Source organism: Myodes glareolus, chromosome 5 (assembly GCF_982192425.1).
Source record: "Myodes glareolus chromosome 5, mMyoGla1.1, whole genome shotgun sequence".
Classification (NCBI taxonomy): domain Eukaryota; kingdom Metazoa; phylum Chordata; class Mammalia; order Rodentia; family Cricetidae; genus Myodes; species Myodes glareolus.
Window position 1 is genome coordinate 67,853,671 of NC_142030.1, and position 19,204 is coordinate 67,872,874.

General features: G+C 43.9%; 2 protein-coding genes and 1 long non-coding RNA gene across 5 annotated transcripts in view; 2 read left to right on the plus strand and 1 right to left on the minus strand.

The window, feature by feature from the left end:
* The window catches only part of Soat1 (sterol O-acyltransferase 1), a 49,532-nt gene extending 38,014 nt beyond the window's left edge, over positions 1–11,518 (plus strand). The window contains exons 11-16 of the mRNA XM_048421091.3: positions 963–1,092; positions 2,642–2,739; positions 4,153–4,251; positions 6,279–6,414; positions 7,160–7,305; positions 8,842–11,518. Coding sequence (XP_048277048.1) covers positions 963–1,092; positions 2,642–2,739; positions 4,153–4,251; positions 6,279–6,414; positions 7,160–7,305; positions 8,842–8,898 — 666 coding nt within the window. The 3' untranslated portion in view covers positions 8,899–11,518. The remainder of the gene's footprint in view (positions 1–962; positions 1,093–2,641; positions 2,740–4,152; positions 4,252–6,278; positions 6,415–7,159; positions 7,306–8,841) is intronic.
* LOC125391643 (uncharacterized) lies at positions 6,294–8,343 on the minus strand. The gene is made up of 3 exons (XR_007229200.2): positions 8,188–8,343; positions 7,801–7,927; positions 6,294–6,452 (listed from the first exon to the last, which is right to left on the minus strand). It is a non-coding gene; the product is annotated as an uncharacterized LOC125391643 (long non-coding RNA).
* A 5,773-nt stretch (positions 11,519–17,291) lies between the features above and the next one.
* Positions 17,292–19,204, plus strand: part of Axdnd1 (axonemal dynein light chain domain containing 1) — a 78,094-nt gene continuing 76,181 nt past the window's right edge. Inside the window, exons 1-2 of one of the 3 annotated variants that reach the window (XM_048421553.3) lie at positions 17,292–17,707; positions 18,680–18,852. In XM_048421553.3, coding sequence (XP_048277510.3) covers positions 17,611–17,707; positions 18,680–18,852 — 270 coding nt within the window. In that variant the 5' untranslated portion in view covers positions 17,292–17,610. The remainder of the gene's footprint in view (positions 17,708–18,679; positions 18,853–19,204) is intronic. The other 2 variants (XM_048421555.3, XM_048421551.3) reach the window with 2 other exon arrangements.

A 19,204-nucleotide genomic window follows, 5' to 3' on the forward strand; every position in this document is an offset into this window, starting at 1 on the left:
ATCTTTTTGCGATGGGCTTTCTCTATTATGTAGCTCTGACTGTCTGGAACACTGTGTATAGACCAGGCTGACCTCAAAATCACAGAGGTCCTGCTGCTTTTACCTCCCCAGTGCTGGATGAAAGGCATGACCATTATGGCTGACCCTTTCTTTTAAGAAAAAAAATTATTTAAAATGTTGAGCCAGGGGTGGTGGCTCATGCATTTGACTTTAAGACTTGGAGGAGGAGTTTTGAATTTTATAATCAACCAGAACTTGACTGTCGTGAATACCTGTCTCCAAAAACTAAAGTTGGTAAAGTATGTCATAAGCACTTCAAGAATGCTCTCTGTCAAAGCTAAACCTTTTAAGCCACCCCAATGAAGGCAATGTGTGTGCTTTTAATGGTAAAGGAGAGTATGTAAACTAAGTTAGTTTTGTTTGGTTATTTCAGTAAGAACCTAGATAGATTTCCTTTTCCCTTTTCTGGGTGGGGTTGTGTGTTGGGGGGGGTTTGCTTTGAATTCCCCATTTCTTTCTTCCTCACTCATTTTGAGAACCGTAAATCCCAGAAACTCCCATTTTAAATTCTATCCAAATACTCAGCTGTAAAATGAATTATTTTACTCCAGGCTTCATAAACAAGTTCTTCATAGTCTTCTAAAAATGCAATTTGGACCAGGTGTGGTAACATGTGTCTATAAACTCAGTACTCAGAATGCTGAGGCAGAAAGATTGTTGAGTTTGAATCCAACTTAAGCTACACAGCAAGATGTGATCTAAAAAGACGTAATTTAGTAAACTATTAGGAAAAGTCATGGTGGAAATGAGGCTTGAGTGTCTCTCTGAAGGAGTGGGGTCCTCCTCTATTCTGGGGTTAAATGAAATATATGTAAGCATTAACTGTATGTGTGTTTCCTTTGGAGGAAGACATGTCCTCCCTCTTTTTATGAAGCCATCATTGTTTTCTTTTTGTGCTCCAGGTTTTTGGCTGCCTGTTTTATGTATACTACATCTTTGAGAGACTCTGCGCCCCATTGTTCCGGAATATTAAGCAGGAACCCTTCAGTGCTCGTGTTCTGGTCCTGTGTGTATTTAACTCCATCTTGCCAGGTAACCTGGGCACTCATTAATTTGAACATCCGTATATATAGCCAGGAAGAAAGCAGGAAGCTGCCCTCCGTAGGTACCTTCAGTTCCCTGCTTTTTCCTGTGAATTTAGCTCTGCATAAACCCACCCACCACTTCTTCATCTGCTCCAGAAGTGAAAAGCCCTCCTGGTTTCACTTCTCACTTCAGTCTGCTTCCTCCATCAGTGTTATGTCCACATTTATGTGTTTCTTCCTTTTCCTCTTCGGTTCTCTATAATCTCTCCTCTCACTAGGCCACCACATACCTATACTTAAAGTCGCCCGTAACCTCTTGATGCTAAACCGGATAGGTAATTAGCTGTTTTCCAGAGTGACCTCTAGGAGACACAGGGTACACTGGCCACATTTCGAGGTCTCAATTTGTCACTTTCTTATCTTTCTTCTTTTCATCATGCCTTGTCTCTTAGTTTTATTCGCCCCATGTACTTTTTTTCTGGTAACACACAGGTTCCTACTGTGCCAGTGCTGAGGACTCAGCTAGACAGACACAAACTCTGTCCTTCAGGGAGCTTGCACTTCAGAGCTTCTTTGATTTAACTTAGCCTTGTCTCTGCTTACTACTGATGTCACCATCTCCCTTTCCTGTCTTTTAGATGTTACTAGACATGGATGGGGGCACATGCACTTGCACACTTACCTCACTTGACTGCAAACTCCTTGAGATTAAGGATCATATTTTAAGATTATTTATTTTTAGTTTTTGCATATTAGTGTTTGCCTTAATGTATGTGCACCATGTGCTTGCAGTGGCTTTAGAGGCCAGAAGAGGGTGTCGAATCCCTGAGACTGGAGTCACAGATTGTAGTGAGCTACCATGTGGGTGTCGGGACCTCTGGAAGAGCAGTCTCTGCTCTTAACCACTGAGATCTTTCCAGCCCCATGGATCATATTTTAAAGCCACTTTTAGTTTATCCTGTACTGTCTAGCAAACACTATGAATCTTTTTTGAATGAAATAGGTGGGCATGCAATGAGTATTTCCCAGTACAGTGTAAAAGTCCCATGTACATAGAACAGCCTGGGGGCTTTGTTTCTCATGTTAGAGATGACATTCAGCATTGGGCATTGGAAAATATGCCGGAGAATAAAAAAAAATACTGTCTGGAGAAAAGTGATGAGGAGGTTTTTTTGACAGAAGGACAGATAGAAAGGCCTGGGATATCTTGGAATGTCAGAGATCCTGTTGTAGATGGTGTTTGCAGCTCCCAGGGAGAGAGTTAAAGGGTCTTGGGCACCAAGGTCAGATATATGTCCTGCCATTTCTTTTAAACAGGCTGGAATCACCTATTTTCTGTCAAAATAACATAGAAATACATTATCATTTTTTAAAAGTAAAACAACAACAAAACTCCTAGCTTCCCAAGGTGCACTACTGTATCACCTGAGTGGGTGGCCTGTAATATCAGCAGGCTTTGTGGCGGCATCCCAGGTGAAAATACACTGCTGTGTTGTTCATGATGGCTGGCTGTAAGCTGTTTGGAAGACTCTTCAGATTGTCGCTCTTGTTTTCAGGGGTGCTGATGCTGTTCCTTACGTTTTTTGCCTTTTTGCACTGCTGGCTCAATGCCTTTGCTGAGATGTTACGCTTTGGTGACAGGATGTTTTATAAGGTATTATATACTTGCTCTCATCTTTTCGTGTTATGTTGTCTCTCTGATTATGTATTTGAAACAGGATTCCTTTGTGTAGCTGTGACTGTCCTGGAAGTCACTGTGTAGACCGTCCTGACCTTGAACTCGTAGAGATCTGTCTGCCTCTGCCTCCCGAGTATTGCGATTAATAGCATGCACCACCATACTTGGCATTTCTAATCAATTAAAAAAAGAAATTACTGGGATTGGGGGGTCAGGACACACATGTACCGCGAATGCATGTGTGTTTAAGAGTCATGCTGTCAGGCTTGGCAACAAGCACTTTGACCTCCTGAGCTAGCCTGCCAGCTGTCACGTGCCATTTATTTCCATATTCCTAAGTCTTGAGCTTTGTTGACAGTATTACCAGCTTTTTGACACAAATTCCATGTGATAGTTTTTTCCTCCTAGTTTCCCCAATGTTAAGTCTGAAATTCTGATACATGTATAGTTAGAGTAACCTACTGACACCTGTTCCCTCTGGATCGCAAGTTATTGCTATTACATACTCATCAACTCAGCACTCAGGAGGCTGAAGCAAGAGGATTACCACGAATCCCAGGCCAGCCTGGGCTGTAGTAGAGTAAAGGCTTGTCTTGGTCTTTCCTCTTCCCACCCCCACAAAGAACATATGGCTCCTGTGAGGTGCTGGTGACTGCGGTAGGAACTGTTTACCAGAGGGCATTATGCCAACTCCTCACTGCCTTTCAAATGGCTGCTGGATTTTATGAAGTGGCCCCAGCAGGTTAGCCCATTTAAGACTGCTGAGCGGTTACCAAGGGAAATGGCTTCCTTCATTTCCAAAGGTGTTATTTCTGCTTCAAATGGTATTCTTAGACTTCTAAAGCTGGCCTTGTCATGTTTATTGTTCTGACTTCATCTCCACCACTCCTTTCTCAAAGACAGTGAATGTGGATGGCAGATTCTGGGTGTCTGATTCTATTAATATCTTACCTTCAAATTGGGAGCAAGAAATACAAAGGGACATTGGAAACCACCACCTCACTCCCTTCATAATTAAATGTTACCCAGTCCCAGTCAGCCTGTTCACATGTGTGCTCAGTTCTTTTAGTTTAACAAGGTAGAGAGGAAGTTTACTGATAGCTGTGGAGGCAAACATTATATGTAAATGGTTGTGTGTTCTGTGTCTTCCATCATAACATACTTGATAATGAGACAAAATGTCCTCAGAGCCTTAAGCTATGTCTAGCTCTAACATACATTAGTATTGACTACTAACTGCTCAAATGCCTTTTGAGATTCTAGCATCAGTGTGTGGGCTCACAATTTTATCATAATGACGACCTTCAGGCATTTTGTCAGGCAGTACTCCTTGGAAATGGCCAGGGCTTTAGCTGTGTGTGTGACTTTATACCTTTGCTTTTCTCTCAGGACTGGTGGAACTCTACGTCATACTCCAACTACTACAGGACCTGGAATGTGGTGGTCCACGACTGGCTCTACTACTATGCATACAAGGACCTCCTCTGGGTAAAAAGCAAGACCTAGTTGATGTTATGTAAGAAATGGGGATTCTGAGGGGCCTGGGGAGATGGCTCAGTGGTTGCTGTGAGTGCTTGCTGCTCTTGCAGGGAACAGAACCCACACTGGGCAACTTACAACCACATGTAACTGCAGTTCCAGGGATTGGATAACTTCCTCTGGCCTCTGCATGTATCTGCATGCATGTGGCCTATGCATATACACATAAAAATATAACACGTTAGTCTTTATGAAAAAGTCCAGCATGGTGGCGCACAGCTCCCAGCACTTGGGAGGCAGAGACAGGTGGATCTCTGAGTTCAAGGCCAGGCTGGTCTGTTGACTGAGTTTTCTGTCCTACCTGGTCCTGTAGCCTTTCAGTCTCAAAGAAACACACAGAGGCCTACATTAATTATAAACTGATTGGCCTATTAGCTCAGGCTTCTTATTAACTTACATTAGCCCATAATTCTTGTCTGTGTTAGCCACATGGCTTGGTACCTTTTATCAGGGAGGTGTTCTCATCTTGCTTCTTCTGTGTCTGACTTCCTCTGTGACGACAGCAGACTGAAACTTTCCTCTTCCCAGCATTCTCCTATTCTGGTCACCCTGCCTATACTTCCTGCCTGGCTACTGGCCAATCAGTGCTTTATTAAAACAATACAAGACCATTGCCCCACAGCACTGGTCTACTTCCTAAGAGCTAGGAAGACCCTCTCTCAAAACAAACAGAAGTGGAAAAGCTAGCCAAGCAAGCATGAAAGAATTTTTTTTTAAATAGTGTTGCACAACTGGAAAATGATGTGTTTAATCACCACTGAAGAAGGTGTTATAATTTTTTGTCCATTTTCTTAAAGTTTCCACAAAGAAGAACCCGTGTTCTGTGAGTGTTACTGAGCATGGAAACTGTTATGTACACCACTAGAACAATATCATGCTTTTCTCTGAACTTCACTACCTGGCTACAAAGTTACAATTCTTGGAAATCTGTGTAGGAAGCTGGGAGGTAGTGGCTCATGCTTTTAATCCCAGCACTTGGGAAGCAGAGGCAGGCGAATCTCTTTGAGTTCAAGGACAACCTGGTCTACAAGAGCTAGTTCCAGGACAGGTTCTAAAGCCACAGAGAAACCCTGTCTCGAAAAACCAAAAAGAAAAAAAAAAAAAAAAAGAAATCTGTGTAGGAACTGAAGTGATCCACCTACCAAGGACTTTAGGAATCTCATTGTCCACAAATAATCTTCTAGCCTCCCCCACCTCCAATGGCATTCTCTTACTCTGCACCTGCACCCCCTTTCTCCCTTTGTAGACCAGCAGATATCCCCTCTCCTCTGCCCTCCACACCCATTTTCATTTGGATTTGTTTGTTAAAAGTAGAGAGCTACTGTGAATTTTCATCCCTTCAACCAGAGACTCTATTATGTAAGCCATGTTTTGGAGAATAATGTACTCAGAGTAACTAAATATAGCTTGTACTTCTGGTTAACACTGGTGACTCTGAAGCAATTTTCATTGTTAAGCAAGAGTGTCATCTGCCTCTGACTGACGGCATCCTAAGGAAACGGGCATATGTCAGACTGAGTTCTCAACTTGCTCACACTGAAGTCCGATGTTGGGCTGAGGCAAGTCTTTTTTTTTAAATCTTAGTTTGGAAGGAATGCTTGCTACAGTGTCCTTCTGACGGATGAAATTTGAACCTGGTATGGTCACGTAAGCACTTGTAAGGTGGAGATAAAATGATCAAGAGTTCAAGACTAGCCTGCAGACACAACAGTGTTTCTAGAGCTTTTCAGAATAGCATCACAACCTGGAAAACAAGCCCTCAACTCAGGAGCCTTCAGGCAACACTTCATATCCAAACTAGAACATTGAGCATGCCTTTGTAATTATTTTTAATAGATTTGGAATAACCTAAGGTATAGTCTTAAAAAGTCAAATATAAGTAGGTGCCTTTAGTGTGTGGTAATATCTCTTATCGTTCATGCTTTCTATTTTTTTTTTTAAGTTGCTAACTCTTGGATATTTTCTTTGTACCTTAGTTTTTCTCGAAGAGGTTCAAGTCTGCCGCCATGTTGGCTGTCTTTGCCTTGTCCGCGGTCGTGCATGAATACGCCCTCGCTGTCTGCTTGAGCTATTTCTACCCAGTGCTCTTTGTCCTCTTCATGTTCTTTGGAAGTGAGTACTGTGGCCTGCTGTGGGTCCTGGCTGCTGGACTAAAGGAGACAGCGAAACGGGAAGGAAACTGTGCCGTCACTTTAGAGAAGCTAGGTGCTAATACCATTTCAAGGTGGCGTGTTAGCCGGGGTCAGAATACTGATGGAGTAATTCAATGCAGTTGTGTCTGCAGGGTGTTTACACACTGGAGGGAGGATGTGAACTAGGTGACCTCTTGGGGACCAATCACAAACACTGTCACTGTGCAATTTCTGAAAACAGTTTCATGTTTGAGTGTCTGGAGAAGAATCCGTAAGAGTAACTGCATGTTTGAGTGTGTGGAGAGGAGCCCGTAAGCATAACTGTGTGAGGCCAGGCTGTGGTAGTGCACGCCTTTAATCCCAGCACTTGGGAGGCAGAGACAAGCAGATCTTTGTGAGTTTGAGGCCAACTTGGTCTACAGAACGAGATCCAGGACAGGCTCTAAAGCTACAGAGAAACTCTGTCTCGAAACAAAACAAAAGAAAACAAAACTCCATGAAATGTATTTTTCACTTATTCTTAATACTGTTGGTTTCCTACTAATTAGGACTGATAAATTCCAGTAGTTAAGCATCATTTACTTGTAGAGTAAGTGAGCAGGATAAAGATGCCTGTGAACGACTGGTACTCACTGCTGGCATTCAGCCGCAGGTCTGTAGCTGAGCCCTAATCGCTGGTGGACTATGTTTTGATAACTGTATTTTTGTTCTCTTTGTAACTTCAGTGGCTTTTAACTTCATTGTCAACGACAGCCGGAAAAGGCCAATCTGGAACATTATGGTATGGGCTTCTCTTTTCCTGGGCCATGGAGTCATTCTGTGCTTTTATTCTCAAGAATGGTATGCCCGCCAGCACTGTCCTCTGAAGAATGTGAGTTGCTTGTCCAGCTTGGGTGTCCCCCTGATGTAAGGGGGCTGGGTCTGAGGAGTGGTATTAGTTACTCCTGATGTAAGGGGGTGGTATTAGTCACCCCTGATGTAAGGGAGGTGGTATTAGTTACTCCTGATGTAAGGGGGGTGGTATTAGTTACCCCTGATGTAAGGGGGGGTGGTGTTAGTTACCCCTGATGTAAGGGGGGTTGTATTAGTTACCCCTGATGTAAGGGGGTGGTATTAGTTACCCCTGATGTAAGGGGGGTGGTATTTGTTACCCCTGATGTAAGGGGGGTGGTATTAGTCACCCCTGATGTAAGGGGGTGTGATATTAGTCACCCCTGATGTAAGGGGGTGGTGTTAGTTATCCCTGATATAAGGGGGTGGTGTTAGTCACCACTGATGTAGGGGCACATATTACAAAGGGTTGTGCAGCAGTGGAGAGCGTGAGGCTGAGTCGAAAGGAGGGAGACAGAGCTTGAGCATCCATTACCTCTCCCAGTCTGACTGCTGCCCTGAACAGCTCATTCCTTTGTCTTTCCTCATTTAGCTCCCCTGGTTCTTCTTTTCTTCTTTCTTTACCTCTCTCTGATTTTCCCAAGGACACACGCAACCTTCATCTGAAACAGGAATATTTTTTAACCTCTGTTCCTCCAAAAGTTAAAAGCTTTCCAAAGAATGTCAGACTACACTGATGGGGGGAGGGGTGCATTTTCTTTGATTTTACCAATCTCTTCATTCTTCCCCCTTGTGGTTACATTCGGGTTTTGTTTTTTAGCCTATAGGTGGCTAACTCCATTTGCGTGTAACTGAGATTCCCACTTGATAGATCTTTCCTGGGTATTTCTCCCAGGAACCAGAACTAAGTGCAGATACCCACACCGAGTCTTTCACGCCCCTCTGCATGTGCTGTCTTCTGTCACACAGCCCTGTTCTTCCTCCTCACTTCCTGTCGAGGCATCTGCACATCTGATGCTGTGGCCTCTTTCCCTGTTATGCTGTTCTTTATACTTTACATCCAGGTCCCACGGTTCAGATTTTATTCCCTACTGAGATTCTGTTTGGATGCTGCACTTGCCATGGAAACTGAATTCTTGTTCCATCTTCCCCGTTTTGGAACTTGTAAAGTACTTCATGTTGAAGTGGATCACTGACCCTGTGTTATAGTTATATGCTCATGCGTTATTATCCTAATCCTACCTCTATTTATAGATTTTAAACTGAAACTGAATTTTGCTAAAATAAGGTGTCAGGATGTTAAGAGGTACCTACTTACCATTTGATCCATGGTCCATGGAGTGAAGTGGACTCTTTACAAAGATTCTCAGTTGAATTAATTGGCGTCGTTGATAGAAAACATCTCAACATCTTTTGAAACAGGGAGTTTCTCAACCATTAAAGGGCAGTGAAGTGCGTGGGGGGGGCAGTTTAAAGAGGTCCAGGGTATAGCATTCAGCTGTCACCTGCGCCATACCTAGCTCACATGAGCTGTGCTCATACATGAACCATTCTTCTGTTGTTTCTCCCGTCTTAGCCCACATTTCTGGATTATGTCCGGCCGCGTTCCTGGACTTGTCGGTACGTGTTTTAGAAGCCTGGACTCTGCTCCTTTCTTGCCAACGAGGAATGGATGTTCTTCCTGATTCCGAGCCAGTCGTCTTCAGCAGTCACTGAGTATTTCTATGCCACGTTGTTTGGACCGCTCCAGCCTTTCCCGATGACCACCTAAAGCTGGCCTTGAGTCACTTCATGGTTTTTTTTGGTTTGTTTCCTTTTAGGGAGAAGGAAGACCAATGGCTGAGTTCATGACAAGTTTTTGCGGGGTTATCTCAGCTCAAGTTTTGGTGGTTTTATCTGTTTATTTCCTTGATTCTGTTCAACCAGAGACTAAACACATCTTGGCCATGAATTAGCCAAAAACACTTAGGAAGAAATCATTTCAGTGCCTCTGGCTTTGAAGTTTTTTATCATGCACACTGTTAGGAGGTCAGCTAGTTAACTGTGCAGTTGGGAGAAACAAATGTTATTTCTGGTAGACAGAAAGAAAATATCTGTTTCCCAAAGATAGTCTTGATATGCTTTCTGCTCACATCTTTTGTTGCTATTCGGCTTTGCTTTGTCTCCGAGCTGGGAGTAGAACCAGGGCCTTGCCCAGGGCAGCACACTGAGCCACACCCCAGCCCCCATGTTGTATTTTTCTGAAAGTTCTGGTCTACTCTTTTTTTTTTTCCTGTATAAGCTGTGATTTTGTTTTTGAAAAAATTAGCAGTCTTTCACCTTAGACTCAATGCTAATACAAATTTAAGGGTCCAAAGTATGAAGGGAAAAATATATTTCCTTTCAAAACTTGAGAAGTCATTTTAAAACAGATTCACTGAGCTGGCTATGTGTTTTATTTATGCTTTCAGAAGTTCTGTAGAAGATTTTATTGATGTTGGTTTTTTTTTTTTTGTTTTGTTTTGTTTTTTTTCTTTTTAGAGGCAAGGTCTTGCAATATAACCCAGGTTAGTCTTGAACTTGTTATGTAGCCCAGGCTGGTCTTGAACTTGCTCTGTAGCCTAGCTGACCTTGAACCCCTGACCTCCTGCTCCTGTCTCCCAAGTGCTAGGATTGAAGAAGATACCACCACGCCTGGTTAAGATTTTTTCTTTAACTTTTAAGTTGTTTAGAAGTATTCTTTTGGTACAGTTGCTTATTGTCTAATAATTAGGAACTTTCCTTGTTATATAGACTAGTGAGTCCATAATGGAAGTATTAACTTCTCTATTAATACTAAATGTCTACTAAGGATCCAGAAGCTGGCTTCTGAAGCATCTGTCCCATCATTATACTTTAACAGTATATTTTTAGATGAAATAAATTACTGTATGATCATTTGTAAGGACATGTACTCGTCATGTGACATTTCCAAGTTCTGCAGTGCCCGTTCCTGGTGTGGCGGAAGGACCTGCTGTGCTTGTGTGCATGGGTATTGTGTGTGAAGACTGCACCTTGGAAGGGGTGTCACAGAACTGCAGTTCAACCTCCTGCCCCAAGAAATGAGCCTTACAAGGTGCTGGCACATGGTTGTTCCGTGGCACAGCCATTTGAGTCTTTGCTGGTATCCTGGCAACTCGCTATACAGTTTTGTGAAGTGTTTTCAGAGTGGTTTTAAAAATCATTTTGCGTCTCACAAGAAGATATTGAAGAGTTCCTTATTGATCACTCTTGATTTGGGCCATATGTATGTCTCCTGCTTCTGCACCTGCCGTATTCACCGTATCTCTAGATACACCGAGGCTGGCTCTGAATTCAGCTCCACCTTCAGCAGACTCAGTTCCTTTCTGTTCCCAAACGAGTGGTCAGTACTGTCCCAGAGTCATTAGCTCCTGAACAACACGCTGTGAGTGGAGCCTACTAAGTTCTGGCCTGTGTCTTAAAGAGTGAAGTGAGCCAGTCACTTTCTCAATTTTTTTAAATTTTGTTTTGTTTTGTGTTTTGAGACAGGGTTTTTCTGTGTAACAACTCTTGCTGTCCTGGAACTCACTCTGTAGACCAGGCTGGATTTGAACTCGCAGAGATCCACCGGCTTCTGTCTCCCAAGTACTGGAATTAAAGACGTGCACCACTACCTACTGGCTAAACTAAGTCTCTTCTATGTGTAATTGCATTTTGAATGTAATGAGAGAACAGAGTGGTCTGAAACTTGCTCATAAGCCAGTCTTTGGCAGCAAGGGGATGGGATTTCAGGGTGCCCCATTATGGGAAGTGCTGTGTGTGCTGTGTGTGCATTTTCAGAAAAGGGTGTTAGTCTGTAGCAGTTTTGAATTTTGAAATTGTTGGACCAGTCAAGGCTGCTCTTCCCCCTCACCCACTCTTTTTGAGACAAGTTCTTTTTCTGCAGCCCAAGCTGTGACGGACCTCACATGCCCCTGCCTCAGCCTCCTCAGGTGCTGGAGTTTACAAGCGTGCGCTGCCACACCCAACAAGGCCTTTCCTTAGGGATGCATTTCCTCCCAAGATTTTAGGTGATCGGCATGTGTGTAGGACTGCAAACCACTTAGAATTGTAAACTTCAAAAGTCCAGACCCCTTGAGGAGGTGGATACTCTGTGAAGGAAGACTGGCTTGGCAGCCATGTGACCACATTGCTGGTTGCCTTAGCAGGACCTTCGTCTTCAAATTACTGTCTGAACCCTTTAAAAAGAAAATAAAACCCAGACTTCTTGCTAATGGTGTGCTCCAAGCAGGTTCCTTTATTGTTGTGTGTCGTGCCAATGGGTGCAAACTGTTTTCAGTTAAGAACGAGACTGACTACAAAGTAAGGGATGTAGTATTTATTTCCTTGAAGCTTGAATGATAACTGACTTTAAGTGACCGTACAAGAGAGCCACTTTCTGAGCAGTTTGCACTTTGCATTTAGATATCTGTTTTTGTCTTTTACTACCTCTGTTTTGTATGTTTTTATTCTCAATCCTAGATAGAGGAGGAGGGGGCAAGTTTAGTTTTTTTTTTTTTTTTTTTTGGTGGTGGTGGTGGATTAATATATATTAAAATTGCCTGGATAATGTTGCTTGCCTCATGTTAGAATTTAAGTAAAACATCAAGGCTTTGCTTTTTGTTGTTTGTTTTGCACATGGTTTCTCTATAATAGCTGTCCTGGAACTCAGGTATCTGCCTTCCCAGTGCTGGAATTAAAGGTGTGTGCTACAACACCTGGTTGGGGCTGTTCTTAACTTGTCAGTAACTGCAATATTTGGCAGTGGAAAAAATGTATGACTCTTTCTGTTATTTTTTGGATAAAAGTTGGTGATGTCAGGTTAAAGTACAATGTAAGCTGGGCAGTGGTGGTGCACTTCTTTAATCCAAGGACTCAGGAGGCAGAGGCAGGCGGATCTCTGATTTTGAGGCCAGCATGGTCTACAAGAGCTAGTTCCAGGACAGGCTCCAAAGCATGTAACTGGGTGGTGTTAGTGCAGGCCTTTGATCCCAGTTCTTCAGACACAGATGTGTCTCTGTGAGTTTGAGGCCAGCCTGGTCTACAAAGTGAGTTCCAGGATAGCCAGAGCTGTTAGACAAAGAAATCCTGTCTTGAAAAGCCAAAAAAAAGTACAGTCTAGAAATAATCTGTATTTGCAAACAGATTGTTATAGAACTAACTCATTTATGATACGTAACTTGTTTTGAAACTCTCAAATTATTGCCTAGAAATGGACTATTACAGGCTTCCTGGGCAAGTCATATATACTTGAAAATCATTCACTTGGTCTATATAAAGATGGTGTTTATTTATTTGTTGCCAAGAGAGCTCATTCAAAAAAAAGATCTGTTTTGCAAGGTATAAGAAATTTTGAGGCAAGTCCAATTTTATGTTTGTGGGAGGGGGTGAAGCTAAAGAGCAGTTCTCAACCTGTGGGTCCTGACCGCTGGGGTGGCAGAACAGCTCTTTCCCAGGGTCGCCTGTGACCACTGGAAAACACAGATACTTACGTACTTATGATTCGTGACAGTAGCAAAATTAGTTATGAAGCAGCAACAAAATTTATTGGGTTTTGTTTTGAGGCAGGGTTTCTCTGTGTAGCTTTGACTGTCCTGGAACTTACTTTGTAGACCAAGTTAGCCTTGAACTCATAGAGATCCACCTGCCTCTGCCTCCCAAGTGCTGGGTTTAAAGCATGAACTACCATGCAGTGAAATTTTATGGTTGGGGTCACAACATGATGAACTGTTTTAAGGGGTCACAGCATTAGAAAGGCTGGAAACCACTTCTGATAGTGATGATTTAAACCTATATGACATAGTTTTAAGACATTATGAGTTCTTTCTCACCTTTCCTTAATAAACATTATGTTTACTCTGCTCAAAAAAAGAAAAAAAATGAAAAAGAGAAACACCCAAACACTCAGCTCTAGAGAGGTAGGAGAAGAAGGTTGGTAGGGTGGCCTTCTCCTGTCCCAGAATACCTCGATTGAGAACCAGTCGGGAGATGACTGAAGCATGGACTGTGGATTCAGAGACCCAGGCACAGCAAAGTGACCCGGGACAGGGCTGTTTTCCCACTCTGTAAGATGGGAACAATGGCTAGCTTGTAGGATCGCTGCAGAGCACCAGCCCCGACAAAAAACTTACCTTACTAATCTTCCTACAGTCGAAACCTAAATCTAGGTTGTTACCTCTTTGGAATGGCAGGGTCCCCAAAATTACTGCTGCTCCTGTAAGCAGCCCCCAAACTCTGACTATTGATGGAGTCCACCTGCTCCTTGATAGGCTTGCAATTCCCCTGCCTTGCCTCCTGAGAGTAACAGTGGGAACCGCCACACTTGTGGTGGTCTTACCTACTCATTTTAAACCAGATGGTCATGGTTTTGCCTCCAAAATCACTTCAGGTTTATCTGCTTTAACTCGAGAGTGAAGTGGCAGGCCTCTAGAGAGCATCACTGCTGTGTCTTCTAAGTCTTTATTGTATTTTTCTGTGAAATGCTTTTAAATAGCTAATTTAGACTTGAGAAAAAGAATGGATTATTTTTACAGCTATCTCAGGTTACGTGATTAAATGGAAAGATACAAATCTTCCCCTTTCTGTGTGCTCACCTCATCTGTACACCATTTCCTGTCTCTGCTTCAACATGGCCCCTCCCCCACCCCACGGAGCGCTCGCTTATCTTCAGGTGAGTGCATGGCACAGGCCCTGTGCTGTGTCTTATTGAAGGGTAACTGTGCTGTTTCGAATGTTGTCAAAATATGCAGCCCCTATACCTAGTCATTAGAGGTGTGGCCAATGGGTCAATGAGCTGATTCTTGGGTGCGAAGGAAGCTGAAGCCCTGGTCTAGGTCCTGTCATTTGGACTGTGCAGGGCTACCTCAGTTAGTTCGGGTCTGCAGGTCCTAGCCACAGAAGCAAAGGTTAGTGTGTGTGTGTGGTGTGTGTGTGTGTGTGTGTGTGCGCGCGCGCGCGCGTGCGGAAGAGAGAGTGAGGGAGAGAGATTAAAGATAGCTTCTGGTTGTATTATCTGCTTTCTTCTTCTGAATTTTGATTACCTCTTCCTGCAGATCTTCAATGACTGGCATGATGAATTTGTTTAAAATGTATTGTTCGCATTTCTCTGAAAATTCCTTAATTTTGTGTTCATATACAAAATGGAAAAATACTGCATATGTGAAGAATGTGGTAAATAAATATATTTAGAAAACCCCTTTGGTGTGTAGTGTTTGCATGTGTAGAGAACCTGATTCCTTCTGCACTCTGGGCACCCTCACATGCATATAACCTAAAAGAAATAAAAGTAAGTCTATAAAACCAAACATAAGCTGGGCAGTGGTAACACACGCCTTTAATCCCAGCACTCGGGAGGCCGAGGCAGGTGGATCCCTGTGAATTCAAGCTCAGCCTGGCCTACAGAGCAAGTTCCAGGGCAGGCTCTAAAGCTGCACAGAGAAACCCTGTCTCGGAAAAACAACAAAAGAAGTAGGGTTTTAGGACATTCTTAGACACGGTAGCCATGATGCTTTAGAGCATCCTCAGCACCATAGGTAGAGAAGGGTAAACTAGCCGGCCTGGGCATCACTCAGAGACAAGCAGGAGAATGGCACTTGTAGAATATTATCTTAAGGTGTGTTACTTCTGTGCCTGCTTTGTAACATTTGTCTAATGGTGTAAAGATGTTTGATTAAATAACATTCACCTGTGGTCAAGTGGTAGGGAGGAGTTGGGTGGAGAGGGGTTTTGAAGGGGAGGGGTGGGGCAGCATGAAGTTTTCTGGAGGTGCTGGAAGGAGAGGTGAGCTGCTTGCTCTTCAGTCTCAAGAGCAGGACTCAACCTTTGAATCCTGAGTTCTTTAGAGGGACACAGATATAGATAAACTCCCTTTGTAGCTTTGAAAGAGTTGGTGCCTGAGGAAACAGAATTCCCTCAGGCTGCAGCAGCCCTCAGGATGAACTGCTGAGCAGACAGCTGTGGATTAAAAGACAGGTGGTTCAGTGTGAATTCAAGGACAGCCTGTTTTTACAGCGTGAGTTCAGGACAGGCTCCAAAGCTACACAGAGAAACCCTGTCTCAAGAAACAGAAAAAAGGAAAAGAAAGAAAGAAAGAAAGAAAGAAAAAACAACTAAAAGGCAGCAACAGATTAAAAAGAGGACAACAAATGGCTGCAGGTTCAAGGCTAACATAGTCTGCTATAAATTCTAAATTAGCCAGGGTAATTTAGCGAGAACTTTGTCTCAAAAGAAGGCGAGGAGCCTGGCAGTGGTGGCGCATGCCTTTAATCCCAGCATTTGGGAAGTGAGGCAGGCGAATCTCTGAGTTTGAGGCCAGCCTGGTCTGCAAGAGCTAGCTGACAGCTAGAGCTGTTACAGAGAGACCCTGTTATCTGATGAGGAGTCAGATAACAAACATTATATCCTAGTTCTGTAGTCCAAATAGCTTCCATGCATTCATCATCTCATGTACGTAAGCGCCCTTCACCTAGTTCAGGCAGCTTTCTCTGCCAACGGTAGCCATAGGAGAAGACAAATAACAGGCTGTCTTACCTAGACTAAGGGAGGGAGGTATGTCGTAGGTTACTAATAAATAAACGGGGCCTGATTTGCATTTTCAGTGGCATTGAATCTTTAGTGTTCTCTTTACTGTGATCATTCCATTTGGGGAGGTGAAGTAGAGCTGGGGGTTGAGGCAGTTTCTGCAACCCAGATCTCAACCTCCCAAGTGCTAAGATAAACTGGACCTGCCAGCACTCGGCTCTTGCCAGTCTCCACAACAGTCTGTTCTTCACCGACTGCCCATCCTGTCCCTGCTGTCGCAGCACAAGTATGCTCATCTCTCCAAAGAACGCTGACTGTTGGAGCGCATCAGGATCAGCAGTTGACGTCAGGATATTCTTCCAGCGAAGCACCTATGGGAGCAACAGGCACACAGTCACTCTACTCACCCGCTACGGCCCAACTGTCCCCACCTATTTCTGCAGTGCCAGGGAACAGGATGGGAGAAGTCGCTTCAGAAATTAAGTGTGCCTGGCTATCCATTGCCACGCAGAGGCAATAAAGAAACACCATGGGGTGGGGGTGGGGTGGGGGAACCAAGTTGTGAGACGTTTCAATTTTAGAGCCCCAAGCTACCAATTCCCTTAGGAGGTGTTTAGTTAAGCTGTAATTAAATTTCCTAGATACTAAAAAGTATCCCTTCTGGAAAGTTCCAAATTAATCCAGGTGTGGTGGTGCATGCCTGTGAACCTAGTACTCCAGGTGGAGGCAGGAGGGTTTTCAACCCCACCTATGCAGCCAACTCCTTTCATTGAAAAAAAAAAGGTGCTAATTTAAATCCTCATGTTTTAATAAAACTACATTAAATACAGATACTAGTCCACTTTCCACTCACGGACTCCTTCAGGGAGATTTGCAGGCTAATATCTGAGCACCCAAGATGAGTATGAAATCCCTGTCGACATGCTATAAAAATGAACTGGTAGGGCCAGGCATGGTGGTGCACGCCTTTAATTCCAACAATTGGAAGGCAGAGGCAGGAGGATCTCTGTGAGTTCGAAGCCACCAGGGATATTTATAAAAATACACAAAATAAAGACGATTTCAATGACGGAAACCACTCCCACAACAGCGGCGGGTGGGCAGGGCCACAGGGGACTCTCTAAGGGAGCTCGGAGGCTAGTTGGGCCTGCGCTTGCGCAGTCCACACCCGGAAGCGCGGCCTCTAGAGACCGTCCCATTCCGAGACAACGGCCAGATTAAGTATTTGTCTTCTTTATTGTTACGACGCAGTACTAAAACCACACAGAAACAGCTATATAGTGTAGTGATTGTTCTATTTGTCTTTTTTTTTTCACGGCGCCGCCGGAGGCAGCCCGAACCACAGGTTGCTAGGACACGGGGTCCTGCGTTGCCATGACGACGCAGGGCGTTCCAGGAAAGGGCCTACCGACCGAGACCTGGCGGGAAACACAATTTGTGGGTACAGCTGCGGGTGTCAGTGTCCACAGGCCTCTGCTGAAGGGACGGTGGGAGCCCTGCCCCACTCGAGCCCGTGGAGCTGGACCGCGCTGACCCGCCCGCCGTCTGTAGGACAGCGGACCCTGACTTCGCGGGGCTAGGCCCTGACTCTGACCCATCCATACCTCTCCCTGTCACGTCAGGTCGTCGGAGAGAACAAAGAGGGGAAACCATGCTAGATGAATTCCGAATTCCAATCTGAGCATAAACTCTCAAGGGGTCTCTTTGTTCATTTGCCTTGTTTTGCCTACAGAACCACGGGGAACCTAAAGTTCCCAGAGCGATTTTGACTTGTTTCTGAACTAATTTTCTGAAAGAATAGTTTATTATGTCTCTCCACAAAGCGTCCGGAACTTCGCTGAACTCCCCATCAACATCTGAGGTCAAACAGTCAAAACTTTCTCTAGTCAAGGAGGAGACCAAAGGTAAACTTCAGCGATGCCGTGGACAGAGCCATCATGGCCACTGACAGAATTCGCAATCCATTCTCCCCCTTCTCCTCAGACAACCTGGCCATTACCAAGTCAGAATCCTGTTCCATCTTCGTTTAAATACTAACAGCTATCTGAAACAACACCTGTTTGGCTCCTTGCTCTCTGACTTTAAGGGAACTTAATGTGGATAAGATAAACACAGCTTAGTACTATATATCTATTTGTATAAGAGTCAAGAATTTTTCTGAGAGTCCTTAAAATTTTCATCCTTGGTGCTGGGCTTTGTGGCTGATACCTTTAATCCCAACTCTCAGGAGGCAGAGGAAGGTGGATCTCTGTGAATTTGAGGCCAGCCTGCCCTACAGAGTGAGTTCCACTACAGTTAAAAGTTACATAGTGAGATGAGACTTTGTTTCCAAAAAATACGTATGATAAATGTAGACTTGTAGTAGGATCCGAATCAAGTACAGACACATTTACATCCTTACTCTGAGACTTGAAGTTTCCTCCAATCTTACTGTCGCTTAGGGGTTTTTGGTTTGTTTTGTTATTTATATTTAGCTACAGTTCTATCGAGCCTTTAACTATTTAGGAGGTACAGATGATTCAAGTCAGGGACTTAAACACACTAAGAAAGGGCTCTGCCCTGAGCCAGCTCCCTATTCACTTTCTACGTTGGAAACAGGAGTCTCACTCAACTGTCCAGGCTGGCTGTATGCTCGCTCTGTAGCCCAGTCATCTTATTTGTGTGTCTCTTCATGTTCGCATACTCTGCTTCCTCTCCTTCTCCACCCTTCTGTGCACTGGATGCTCTTCTGCACTTTAAGGACTCTCTGTTGTGTGTCTGCCTGCTAGAAGCGCTCCTCCTGTTAGGAACACACATGAGGTTGGTAAGGCAGGCGGGGAGCTCTAACTCCCCAGGACACTCTACTTGAGAGTTTTTCTTTCCTGTTACTTTCTTAGGACTTCCTGAGCTAAAGGAGAGAAAAGTCATGGTGGACCATCTCAAACCCCTTCCTTCTTCCCTTCCGAATGAATTCATCCCCGAGGAAGTCCTTCTCTCTCTGAACTATGCAGCCAATGCTGGTCCATGTCCTGAAAACTTATTGCCTTCTAAGAAACTTAAAGCCCCAAAGGTGCGTATACACATGCCTAGAACATTTGGGGTCATTATCTTTTTTTTAAAAATTCACTTTATTAAGTGTTTAGTGAGCATAAATTATATATTTCAAATGCTCTTTTAAAATTCAGATTTAAATTATTTTTTTTATTAGTAGTTCATGTATGAGTTTGGGCACAGGGTCAAAGGACAGCTTCCAGGAGCAGTTGGTTCTCTCTTTCCACCATGGGTTCTGGGGAGGAACACAGGTCATCAGACTGCCAGCTCTTTCAGCTGCTGAGACGTCTCGCCAACTAGAAAATTTAGATCTTGCTGAACATGGTGGTTGGCACTGACAAATCCAATGTCAGAGGCTGAAGCAGGAGGAT